Raw genomic sequence first — 12,669 nt, 5'->3', positions numbered from 1 at the left:
TTACTTTATGGTCCATTCCTTCAAGTTTATTAGAGTTTCCAGGAAAAAATACTGCAAGGTAACAAGCGGCTGCCTCCACAGTACAATATTCAACCTCTCTTCTCGGTCCCTTCGTTTCCGTTCACTCAAAGAGGAATCTGTAAATGGAAAGCAACAGAAATGTGAAGGCACAGGCTGACAGTTCAGATCCCGCCCGCCCAAAACTGTACTGACTTTCTTTTTTCCTGCTTTGTTAGGAAGTTAATGTGAGCTCCCAATCATCTTTTCTACTCATCACAAAGCATTTGCTCCAAGTGCATCAGAAATGAGATGGCTTTTTCCTTCATGCAGCTGGCAACCATTCAAGAATCTATTTGGCCCAGGGGGCAAAAAGTCTGGCCTATCTGTTAGCCTTTACTCAAGGTACTGCGCTGCCAGTTACAAACCAACTAATATGTCAGGCCAAATGCAACTCTATTCCCTGTACAGAGACCACATCTCACTTTGAACTTCTGAATTTGGTTCCCTTCCAGAGCTATGCTCAGACTCCTCCAATCACACTAGATTGAATTACACATGATCCTTATACACTTCAGTCAGCATGCAACTGGGTAACAGCATCTGCCCTCCCATTCAGGATCCTCAGGCCATAGCAAGCCTTGTCACACTGCTCATCTTCTCCAAAAGGAACCCACCAGGGAGGAAGTGAATCCTGCTTTTACATCACAGTCCTTCACTGGACTGACACTGTTCATTTGGTTGCCTTCGACTGCAGTTAAAAGCAGCTTTGGTTATAAATGCAAGACTTCAACACTGCTGTAACACTAGTCACTGCACACTGCCAGAACAGGTACAAAAGAAAGGTTCTTCTAACAAATGTGCCATTTTATGCTTACAGTACAGTCCAGATTAATAAAACCCCCAGCTATTTTATGGATGAAAATGGCTTGTTCAAAGGTCATCAGGCTAAGGAGCAACAATAATTTTTAAAATTTTAAAGAAAATTAATTCTGAAATGAGAGAAAAATAACTCCGAAACAATGGAAAAATACTCAAAAACAGCACAAGTATCCAAACAGACACCAAGCTTGTTTAAACATAATTCGCTACATAAAGTCAAAACACGTATCCTGTTTTGCATACATTTAAAGCAATGCAATAATATTCATAAATTTTAAATTTGTAAAAAGCTGTTGCATTTATATTAATCTCATCTGAATCCTCAGCATGATGTAGTATTTCAGTCTTACTCCAGTGACTGAAATATGCTGCCTTATCAGATGCTAATATTTACATAGAAATTGCATACCTCATCCGTCATAGTCCATTTAATTTTATATTCTTTAGCTGAACTAAAAGAAATCTTACAATGGCAGATGCTGGATAACCTCCACATTCCCTCAGAGTTACAGAATGATTTAAGCCTTTAAGTAAAGGCTTTGATTTGTTCCATACATACAGCTCCTCTCTAAATTTTGCTGTGTTCATTGCTTCAGAATTTCCGTTCTCTATTTGTCTAATAAAAATGCTCCAACCTTGTTTTTTATGACCTTGTTTTTAGTAAAGGTCATAAAAGACAATGGTGTAAGACTGCAGACAACTTGAGAAATCACTTGGTTACAAAACTTAATTAAATATGGAACTGGCACATTGAAAGCTGAAAGAAAACAAACCAAGATGATGATAATTTCTGTGCTGTACTACACAGCACAGATAATTCAGAGACACAAGGCTCTTTGTGAAATGTTCTCAGGTTATTTTTCATGAATCCTAAATATTAACCTAAGCCTACTTCAGATGTACCAGCAGGAAAAACAGGCAAGGCTGGAGATGAAGCAGTTTTGTTGGTAATTTGTAATTGAAAACTAGTAAATTATAGTGAAGCTAAATGTCAACAGAAAAGCTAAAAACTGGGAGACTAATAACTGGATTTCTCCCAGTGTAAAACATATTTTTATTACCAAGTACTAACTTTCCAGTGCCAAAGGGTGGGGCTGAACAGTCAGACTTCAACAACCACGTATTTACCAACATAGTTCAGCTTTCTAGCTCAGTTCTGTTGCAGCCCCCATTGGTACCCAAGTCAACTTTACAGGGCTTACATGCAGAGGAGCTATACAGTAAGAACTCTGGAAGGAGAAAAGAGTGTAAAGAGAAAACTGAATGGAAATACATAGCACAAAGCTGAGAACATCAAGTCATTTTCCACCTACCTGTGAAGTTTCCATTGTGCTGTTCTTTGGTCATTCCTACACGTCTCTGGTCACAATCTGTTCCATTCTCTGCCATTTCATAGATCAGTCAGGTATGGAGATCTTGTAGCAAAAGAAAACCAAAAAGCACAATGTCTCAATTTCTTGTTATAAAGACTCCATTTACTTCATAGTCAAACGATACAGGCATACATCCAGCAGTTCTCCAAAGCCAAATCACAGTTATCCCACATTACACCACCAGAGAAAGTGATTCAATTCCCACAATGACAGAGATTAAAACAGTTCCACCTACAGAAATCTAAATTTTTCACTTAAATGACAAAACTCCCTCAATTTTAACAGCTGAACAAAAGCTTGTTAAACAACCCCTTCTACTACTCAGCTCACTGTTTGGGCTCCAGCAGCAGCAGAGCTTTGCACAAACCTCAGTTCAATACTAACAGAAAGGCACCTAAGTTTTGGTTCTCGTGTTAGAAAGTATCTATACTGACACTAAGCTTCCACGTAGGTAGTATGCAAACAGACCTCAAAAACCTCACAGTCTAAAAAATTGGCCCTCAATATGGTAACCAAGATACAGAACTGCATCTCATGTTTTGCGCAGTCTTGTATCTCTAAACCAGAAAAGCTAAACCCTTCAGTGGATGAGAGCTCTGATGGAAAGCTGTTTCGAAAAGCATACATACATTCTGTCTGCTAGTTCAGCCTATGGTCAGACCAACCTTAAAAAGCCCCATAGAACAGCTGGGGTATTCCTTATCCAGGAGAGTAAATAGTGCAATAATTGGAAACCAGCATAAACTGGCATGTTGCAAGAGTTTTTTTTCTCCTTAAAAACCAAACAGAACCTGACCAGCTGACAATTCTTATGCAATCAAACACAAAGAAAGCAGCCGGTCAGACCCCTTGCTTTAAAAATCCTCTTTTGAACCTTAAAACAGTTTCTGGAATTTTATTTTGGAAAAGAGTCCCACAGAGCTAAAGCATCTTATTTGCATTGCATTTCTCCCTGTAAGCAAACATGATTTACAGTTTTTGACATGCTGCTTTTGCTGGAAAGAAAAGCAGCATAGTATTAAAATGACAGGTTATATAAAACTGTCTAGTGGAGGAAATTAAAGTTTTAGAGAAAAAATACCACCCCTTTGATTTATGTCAGGCTTAAGAGCCATGCAGCAGCTCAGGCTTGGTAAACAGGGGTGAGATCAACTCTTTGATTCAGACTGCAATAATGCTGTCAATTTTGTTTGAATAAAATGTTAAAATATTTCAGATACTGTATTTGCTTAATACTGCCAGGGTTACACAAGTCAGTTTTGGACAGATGTTCTTCTGAACAGGTACAAGCCTTGTGTATTACTTGTAATACAGACAAAATTGCTAGCTAGAATGCGATTATTATTTATTACTTAAACTCAATAGTAGTCCTTCCTTCAACACCTTCCTGAAATGAAATGTGCAGCAATAGAAATCTGTCTACTTAAACAAGCTAGCAGAAACTAATTTCTTGCATGCTACCATTTTTAGTCATTGAAACTTGGGCCCCAAAATATCCAAACCACCCAGAAAATGAAAAGAACAGCCTTGCAAATGTTTGCTTCTGAAAAATGCTGAAAGGCTCCATGGTCAGCCAAGGACAACAAACGACTGACCCACTGCAGTAGGAGGCTTTACAGCATCACTCCGCAGTCATTTGCAACCCGAGGTTTGCTCTGAACTGCTATTCAAACACCAGAGAAACATGAACCTTGTCTCCTCAGATCAGTTTTATAGCAGTCTGACACTCTGGAAGTCAGCAGAGTCACAGCAGTACTGAGCGGAGGATAACCAGCCAGTTGCTATGGTGATACCAGGATCAAATGTTTAGCGATCTACTAATTTCATTAGGACAGCAAGTCCCTGTAAATGGTGGGCTGCTTCTACTGACTGCACGTATGTGGGCTTATTTTTATGTACATAAAAGTATGTATTTATACACATAGAATATAAGCTATATACACACATCTGTATATTGCATACACACATAAAACTCAAATTGCAGAGGGGAAATATTTAGCTTTGGCATCCACAGTTAGAAAGCCTGATGTTCACAGAAAGCTGCTTAAGAAACAAAAGCCAGAGCTGTTCTGCACACATCCACCCTTAAAATAAAAAAGTTCTGGTTTAGGGAACTTCAGTCACATTTTGTTGGTTTAAACATAACAAACGTTAAAAAAAACCCAAGAACTTAAGTGGAAGCCACATGTTCCTCATTTTGAAGTCCATCTTCTTCCCTTGTGCAAATCCAGCCTTCAAAATTAAAGTCTCAATTGGTTTGGTCTCTGCTTTCATCTTAATTACATTTACAGAAAGTTAATTTACTAATACAAACTGCTCTCCCTGTTTGATGCTAAAATCTGGGCTGTGCACAACACTTCCTCTCCATGAAATGAATTCCACAGAAATCCATTAACATCTTACTGGCACATAAAAATCATCAATCTCTAGGGATCTCAGGTGCACTGTTACATACATATTGCAGCTCTCACAAGCTGAACTAACAGAGCCAGTTTTACCCTGCCTCCTTAGAAAGGCATTAATCTGGGATTAGCTTTGCATAACTCCACCTCAAGCACACGAGTCAACACTGACAGCAAAGCAGACACATAATCCCTTTGCACACTTGCGTGGAGTGAACAGTTGTCAAGGAGGTCTTAAAGATCAACCATTCTGCAGAAAAGCTCTAAAAACTTGTACTTAGATATTAAGATGACCAGGATATTTGATACGTATCACATGACAAGTCTAAATGGGCTGCAATTAAGAAACCAAATTCTTACTGGTTTCAGAGAGAACTCCTTGGTTTATCAAAGTCTGATTATTTTTAAAGGATCTTAGCATAGGGAACTGGAGGATGCACATCCAGAAAGCTCGGCTCTCGATCTACTGTTCTGTTTGATGCCTATTTGAATCATTAGTCCTGCACTAACATCTTCTGATAAAGATTAATGGGAGTGGGAGTCTGACCCAAAATGGAGTTATCATTCATTAACTGAGTCCACATTCTCAAGTCTATACCGAATCCATGATAGCTCACCACAGGAAATTAAATTCTATTTGCTAAACAAAACTTCACTTCTTATGAATGCTGAAAAATACAGAGCCCATATTGAAAAATAAATTTGCTTAATACATGCAGTAGTTTAATACAAATGTTTAATAAACATGAAACCAAACTATTTAAAAGAGAAAAAAAACCAAAAAGCAAACAACAACTTAGAGCAGTTTTTGCATGAGGGTTGCTTAGATCATTTGTTAGAGCTGTGCTCACACAAGAATTTCTTTGTAGGGCTGAACAAATAGCCCACAATGCACTATTCAGCTTTAGCGCAAGCCATAACATTAAGTATAAAAAGACAATTATCACTAGTCAAAAATGTAAGTTGGTTAACAAAAAAGGCTTATGGCAACTGTGACTGGCACTTCACAGCATAAATGAGACAAAGCAAAACAAGCCATTACAGCATGAGAACGTAAGAAAATTAGGCACCGCAATCTCTGCACTCTGTAATAAGAGAAAAGGACAAAAGCCTCTTTGCTGAAGCTCTGGGGAGCCTGCTGGAGCACCCAAATGTTGGGTGCACTTATATAAAAGTTTAAGAGAAGGCAGTTGGGTGCTTGTGCTCTCACCCAGAGGAGCCAAACATGGACTCGTGTTCTATACTAAGGATTTTTTCAGGACTCCTTTCCAATGTGCTGGAACAAGGAAGCTGTTAAACTATTTTAATGATCTCAATGTTTTCCCAGGCACTGTTTGAATCACTTACCACTTCTCATTTAGAGACCCTAGGACTCTGACTCTCATCTCCATCAAAGTTACTTGTCACACAGCTGCTAGACCCGGATTTACACTCAGACCATTTTGCTGATGTTTTCTCCCAGCCACTTTAGCAACACACCATTTTGTCATTCTTGCCAAATGACATTCTTTTAAGAAATGTCATTTCTTAAGCCAAATGCTCCAGTCCTGCTGGTATCCTGCTGCTTCTTTCTCCCCAACCTTTCTGATACCCATTCCCTTCTTCCTTATCTACATCACTGTTCTTCATAGAATCAATTCTATGTTCTTCAATTACAATAAAGAGAACAAAAGAATAAAAAACCCAGACCTTTGCAGGTGGATAAGTAATTGCACTAAAACAGACAGCGACACACATCTGTAATACGGTTTTGTTTCAGTCATCAAATGCTCTGCTCAGGCAACAACTTTCAAAGGGACTAAGTTAGCAGTTTCTTGGCAAAGTAAGAGTTTGGAGAACACTTCCCTTCAAAAGTCAAAGGCTGCCTGGCACAGGAACACATTCAGGTAAAGGACAAGATCAGTCTTGTGAAACATTACATACCCTTTTAGCTCCGTACAACTATGTCACTCTTCACTACTTCTATATTTGAAGCCAGTAGAACAGACAACTACGTCCTCAGTTCTGTAGACATTTGAGACCAAAGCGACCGCTCCTCCAAACCTTCTGTCCCTACAGAGTAAGATAATACTGTTCATCATGTGATATAAAACTGACACAGTCCCTAACTTGCAGGTTAATAACTTTCCTAAAAATGTCAGGAAATAGAAAATGTAACTGCTTGATTTTTTTCCAGTCCTTTAGCACTCATGGGAAGCATTCAATTAAAATAAATTAGGACACATCAGAAAGACATTCAAATCTCCATAGAGTTCACTATAATGGGTGACTTTGATATCAGTGCATTTATTCCCATACTAAAAATATTTTTCTAACTAAAATAGTTTAATTCCTCAAAGGAAACGTAATTCAGTTAAAGACGACAAGTTTCCATTTTGTGGGTTATGCCTCTCTACACCAGACCTATTTTCCAATTCTTAGCAAAATACCAGTTCAAAAAAGTTAATCTTCCAATTTAGAGTTAAAATTTCCAGTTTTCAAAAAAGACTTTGGGAGATGTTTTAGGAAAGAATGATTTAATATTGTTACAACACAAGTTTCAGGGGCGCCACACATTTTCTTTTGAGGTTACTAAGAGCTCTGTCCCTGCTGTTTAAGGCCACTTGCTATTAAGCTGCTCTCTTTGGTGGACTTTCTCAGGTGAATCCTGAATATTGATGGCTGCCTATGTAGAGCACAGCAGTAGAATTGGGTGCTATAATAATACAGTAGTCATCACAGTATTAAAGATGAAAAGGCACAGAAGGTGGTAGGAAAGATAAAACTCATATTGTTTGGGTCTCTGCAGTGATCTCTTGCTGAAACTTTAAAAATAAATGAATAAATAAAATAAAAGGAAATGGAAATAACCAGGAATGTGAATATTATCAGTGTAGCATCCCATGCTATAAACAGCTCACAGATCAGTCCGGGGCTCTTTACACTGGCAGGAAGCAGCAAGCCTAGGGTGCAGATTGCAGCTGACAGAAAAAGACTGCTCCGCTGTTGCTCAACTAGCTCCTGAGAAAACCACTCCAAGGTTAGCAGCAAGGGTGAAATACATTGCTGAGGGGGTGACCCATGACCACCACAGGACACCTCCTCAGAATCACCGCTGTGCTGCCATGCTGACTTCACTTTCCCAAGTGCCCAGCTCCACCGTATCTAGATTTTGAACGAGACAGCATTATAGTACACTGTACTTCATGTCCTCTCTCAAACAGGGAGTCAGGGACAAGAACTACCACAGCACTGATCAGAGCTATGATAAGGTACCTCTTGGGGAGGGCATGACATGTATGCTCAAGCAGCCCTTCCACCAAAACTGACGATTTGAAAAGTCTGATATGAGAAGAGAGAAAGGTTTTTGGAGAGAAAAACCGCACAGCACTAGAAAAAAAGACCATAACTTAATATTCAGGTGACTAAACAGACAAGTATCTTTCATATCCTTGGTTCCAGAGGGCTATACACAAATCCATGCTCATACTATATGCCAAGATGTTTGTCTTGCAGCTCTCAGACCACATTCTACATTCAGGTGGCAGTCAAACACTCTGCCATCAGCCCCCCTAAGCTTCCAAAAGGCACAGAGGAAATAAAGGTCACAATTATTGTGACAAGATAACACACCCTGCACAAAAAAGCCTTGCTAAAATTTGAATGAAGAGTTAGAAACATAAGAGTATAAACCCAGCCTTAAGCATCACCACCAAGCTCCTCCAGCAGCTTGTGCAGAGTGTAGATTTAGCAAGAACTTTGCCTTTTACACTATCTTGTAAGTGCTGGGAAACAGTGTCCCCACAAAAAGACGCTTGAACCTGCCCAGCCGTTCTATCCAGAGTGCTTCTTCTGAAAGAGGAAGTACCCCACAGATGAAAGGGAATTAACAGAAGTCATTGCCAAACCCCACAGAAAACTGTAGCTGAAACATGCTCCTGAGACAATGACTTGTGCTTTTCCTAGATGGTACCAGTCTCTAACTGGAACCAATTCAGGTTAAACTATGGCTGCCTTGGCCATTCAAATGTGAATACAGATTCAAATTCACCACACACATGCTGAGGCTAACTCTCAGCCTTGTAGGAGAGAATACAATTCTTTTAAGAAGTTTGAAATAGACTGAACAAGTGCCTGCCTCAAAACAACGTATTCCTGTTTCCTGGATCCACATGGACAGTGCAGCCTCAAAACCAGCAAGGTCCTGCCCCATAACTATAGCTGCAACCTGCCATAGGAATACAAAAAGCTCAGTTTTGGAACAGCTTCAAGGCTGTGCCCTTTGCTCTTATGGAATAGCAAAGTCCATCCAGCTCACACTTCTCCACAAGTACCAGAAGTTAAAGTTCTACTCTGCAGGTAGTAGTATGTTTCCCATCACCATTATACCAGAAAAACTGGCCTACTCTTACTACACATCAGTAAGTTTTTTGTTTTAAAACCAAGACTTGTTAAGAAATAACTTAAGAAATTACTTGTTAAGAAAATATGCACTATTTACACAGAATATTCTAAGTAGAGCTATTCACAAGATGTAGTCAGAAACAGACCTCATAGCGGCCTTCCAGTATCTGAAGGGGGCTTATAATGATGGTGGGGACAGACTATTCATTAGTGACTGTAGTGACAGGACAAGGGGTAACAGGTTAAAACTTAAGGAGGGGAAGTTTAGATTGGACATAAGGAGGAAGTTCTTTCCTGTGAGGGTGGTGAAGCACTGGAATGGGTTGCCCAGGGAAGTTGTGAATGCTCCATCCCTGGCGGTGTTCAAGGCCAGGTTGGACAGAGCCTTGGGTGCCATGGTTTAGTGTGAGGTGTCCCTGCCCATGGCAGGGGGGTTGGAACTGGATGATCTTAAGGTCCTTTCCAACCCTAACTGTTCTATGGTTCTAAACACTTCTGACATTCAAAAGATGTTTAAAGACAAGCATAGGAAAAATGCTCTAGGGCGGGAACAGTACAGACATTCGAGCTGAGGCTAGCTTCCAGTATACTCACCTTCCTCATTACTACTACTCACTTAAAAGTTACTGAGTCTCTTCCTACCCTTTCCCACAGAAACTACAAGTAGCATGGATTTCAGCTGTCAAGTAGGACAAGAAGCTTACCCCAAATTAGTAACTAGTGCTCACATCCCATCAACTTACTGGAAACCTGTTTTTCCAAACTCTCATCTGAAAACAGGGGATGAAGCCATCACTACAACTGTCACTTATGATCAATAAGGAATAAAGAAAAGTCCACCCATGCTGCAGAAATAATGGTTTGAAAGAAAGGGGACAGACATAGTGAAGGGCATTTTGATAGGCAAACTAATGCATTAAGAAGAGCTTGCCTATGCCATCATAAGGCAAGACGGTATAAAACATGAGAACCCCCAGTCAGCCTATCTGGCAGGAACCAGGGTGCAACAACCTCAGAAGAGCGTAAGTCCTAGCAGTAAAACAGCACCAAAAGCCACTGCTCAAACAGAACACATATGCTTCAAGGCATAAATGAGTAGTATTCCTTCACCTGAGAATGCTCAACTCCACATCATTAACATTAACTAAATCAGGATACCCACCTGTTGGCAAGCACATGCGGGAGAACACAAGGACAGGAGAGAACCCTGAAGAAGTGTTGTATGTGCACGTCAAAGCAGATAACCTGGATTCACAGCACTTAGTGGATAAAGAGCCACCATCAAACAAACTTGTTAGCCCTTCCCTCAGGTCACCTAAATGACTTGCCGAACATCTAAGGGTCAAAACTAGAACAAAATGGGAATGTCACTGCTTTCTTCTGCAACCACCACATGTCATTGGCCAGAGAATTAAGAACCAGACAAACACACCCGGGTGTTTAACTTCGGTCAGCAGGAATAAGACATCGAGAGTCTTCATGGATTTGGGCCTAAGTCTACACAAGCCACCATCAGTCTATAGGAACACGATGCAGAAGGTGCAACCACCGGCTCAGCCAGGGAAACACAACACGTTTCTACTGGAGAGGCACACAAAGACCCGCAGTGCCTGGCTCCGCAGCCAGAAGGGCGAGTATCTCACTGTGTCATCAGGCACCGTCCCCTGGGCCGCAGCAGGGCGAGTTCACCGGGTTTGGTCCAGCGTGAGGTGAAGCGCCCCGACCGCAGCAGGTCTCCGGTGGGCCAGGGGCTGAATTAGCAGCAGCAGCGGAGCTACCGCCCTGAGCGGCGGAGTCGAGCTTCCTCTCGCACTCCAGGGGCTCGAGGCGGCTTCCCCCGCCCCAGCGCTCAGCCAGCAGCCACCTCCCGGCCGCCGCGGCCGCGGCTCCCGCCAGCAGCCGGCAATCCCGCCCCGCCGGGTCACGGCGCCCCGGACGCCGCCGCCCCCCGAAAGCGTTCCCGGGACTGGGACTCGCGGCCGCCGCCACGGCGGGGACAGAGGTGAGGGGGGCGGAGAGCGCGACCCTGGGCGCGGGTGGCCGCGAGGGAGCGGCCCCGCGGCTGGAGCTAAAGGGGCGGCATGAGGGCAGCCCCACGGCTGCTGCCGAGGGGACGGCGGCGCTGCCCTGCCCGGCCCGGCCTCCCCCCCCGCCCGGGCTGTGGCCCCCCCGGCCCGGCCCCGCACTCACCGCGCTCCGAGCCGGCGGCTCCCGCTGCGCCCGGGCCAACAAGGAAGTGTGGGCGGGGACAAGCCCGCCCCTTCCTGCCTAACCCCCGCTTCGTCACTTCCGGCGCGTCTCACGCCCTGCCCGTCCCTCCCTCCGTCCCTCAGCCAGCCGGGGTCCCGGCCGTCTTTGGTAGCGTCATCTGCGGGCGACGGCGGCCGGGTGGGCGCGCGGCAGGTGAGCGGGGGCCGCGGGCACCTGGGGGCCGCGGGGCCGGGGCCGCGCTCGGTGTCTGCCCCCCCCCCGCCTCAGGCTCCAGCGGCCCCGGTGCGGCCGCTTCCGGTGCGGGCGCCGGTGCGCGGCGCCTGGCGAGGCCGTTCCGCAGAGCTGGGTGCGGCTCCGCTGCGCCCCTCGCTCCCCGCAGCGGGCAGGGGCCCCCGAGTGGCCGCGGGCTTTGACTTCAGCCCTCCGCGCCCCACCGTGCCTCTCAGCGTTTCTAAGCGTGAATTCCACGCAGCTTGCGGGTTTGTTTCGTAGCTCTGCGTCCCGAGCCGGAGCCGTCACCGGGACGTTGTTCGTGCGCCGGCAGGGGGCTGTGGTTGGTGTTAGAGCCGTCGCTGGCAGTGGCTGTGGCCACGTACCCAGGAAGGCACCTCTGAACTGCTTCCCCAGCGCGTGTTTAACGAGCACCGTTTGCCTGCACAGACCCGGGCGCTCGCTCCCCCGCCGACAAACCCCCGGTGAATTCTGTTCTCCCCTTCTTTTCCCAGCCAGTCTCCGAGTCCCGTCATGGATACCCTCTCCCAGCCCGGGCTCCTCAGTGTCATTGCAGGAGTTGCCTGCGGTGTGTGCCTGGGATGGGGCATTCGGGGGAGGTTCCTCCGGCAGCCCTTGGTGGGAGCCAGCGCGGCCGCCAGCAACAGCCTGGGCAGCGAAGCCATGGGCGAGTCCGGGGAGTTCAAGATGGTGCTGATCGTCCGTAACGACTTGAAGATGGGGAAGGGTAAAGTAGCAGCACAGTGTTCCCATGCCGCTGTTTCTGCCTACAAGCAAGTGCAAAGAAGAAACCCCGAGCTCCTGAAGCAGTGGGAATACTGTGGACAGCCAAAAGTGGTCCTCAGGGCTCCAGATGAGGAGACACTGATCCAACTCCTGGCTGATGCAAAACACCTTGGACTGACTGTAAGCTTAATCCAAGATGCGGGTCGTACTCAGATAGCTCCAGGCTCCCAAACTGTCCTCGGGATTGGACCAGGACCAGCTGATGTGGTAGATAAAGTTTCTGGTCACCTAAAACTCTTTTAAACTGGGGACCAAAGAAAGTCTGAATGCATTGGCATGTAGTGGTATGAAGGGCTAAAATCTAGGTTTATGGATTTTTGCTCATGTGTTCTCATAAATAAAATAACCAGGTTTTGTAAGAGATTTCACATTTGTTTCTCCAGCTTTTCTTTTCCTCATTCTAA

At 44.4% G+C, this 12,669-nt stretch overlaps 2 protein-coding genes across 5 annotated transcripts in view; one reads left to right on the top strand and one right to left on the bottom strand.

Moving 5' to 3' along the window:
* Positions 1-11,328, bottom strand: part of VMP1 (vacuole membrane protein 1) — a 69,273-nt gene extending 57,945 nt beyond the window's left edge. Inside the window, exons 1-4 of one of the 3 annotated variants that reach the window (XM_065694968.1) lie at positions 11,228-11,328; positions 6,578-6,706; positions 2,193-2,294; positions 5-137 (exon numbers count right to left, since the gene is read on the bottom strand). In XM_065694968.1, coding sequence (XP_065551040.1) covers positions 5-137; positions 2,193-2,268 — 209 coding nt within the window. In that variant the 5' untranslated portion in view covers positions 2,269-2,294; positions 6,578-6,706; positions 11,228-11,328. The remainder of the gene's footprint in view (positions 1-4; positions 138-2,192; positions 2,295-6,577; positions 6,707-11,227) is intronic. The other 2 variants (XM_065694966.1, XM_065694967.1) reach the window with 2 other exon arrangements.
* Positions 11,310-12,633, top strand: PTRH2 (peptidyl-tRNA hydrolase 2). 2 transcript variants are annotated; one of them, XM_065694971.1, is made up of 2 exons: positions 11,310-11,440; positions 11,741-12,633. In XM_065694971.1, the coding sequence occupies exon 2, from the start codon at positions 11,993-11,995 to the stop codon at positions 12,506-12,508; it is 516 nt and encodes a 171-aa protein (XP_065551043.1). In that variant the 5' UTR covers positions 11,310-11,440; positions 11,741-11,992; the 3' UTR covers positions 12,509-12,633. The 2 variants fall into 2 exon arrangements, with proteins under 2 accessions (XP_065551043.1, XP_065551042.1); XM_065694970.1 differs by having other exon boundaries at positions 11,311-11,440; positions 11,974-12,633.
* The last annotated feature ends 36 nt before the right edge of the window (positions 12,634-12,669 follow it).

The sequence above is a fragment of the Lathamus discolor genome, chromosome 14 (genome assembly GCF_037157495.1).
Source record: "Lathamus discolor isolate bLatDis1 chromosome 14, bLatDis1.hap1, whole genome shotgun sequence".
In the NCBI taxonomy this organism is placed as follows: domain Eukaryota; kingdom Metazoa; phylum Chordata; class Aves; order Psittaciformes; family Psittacidae; genus Lathamus; species Lathamus discolor.
This window is presented reverse-complemented; position numbering and strand designations above follow the sequence as displayed.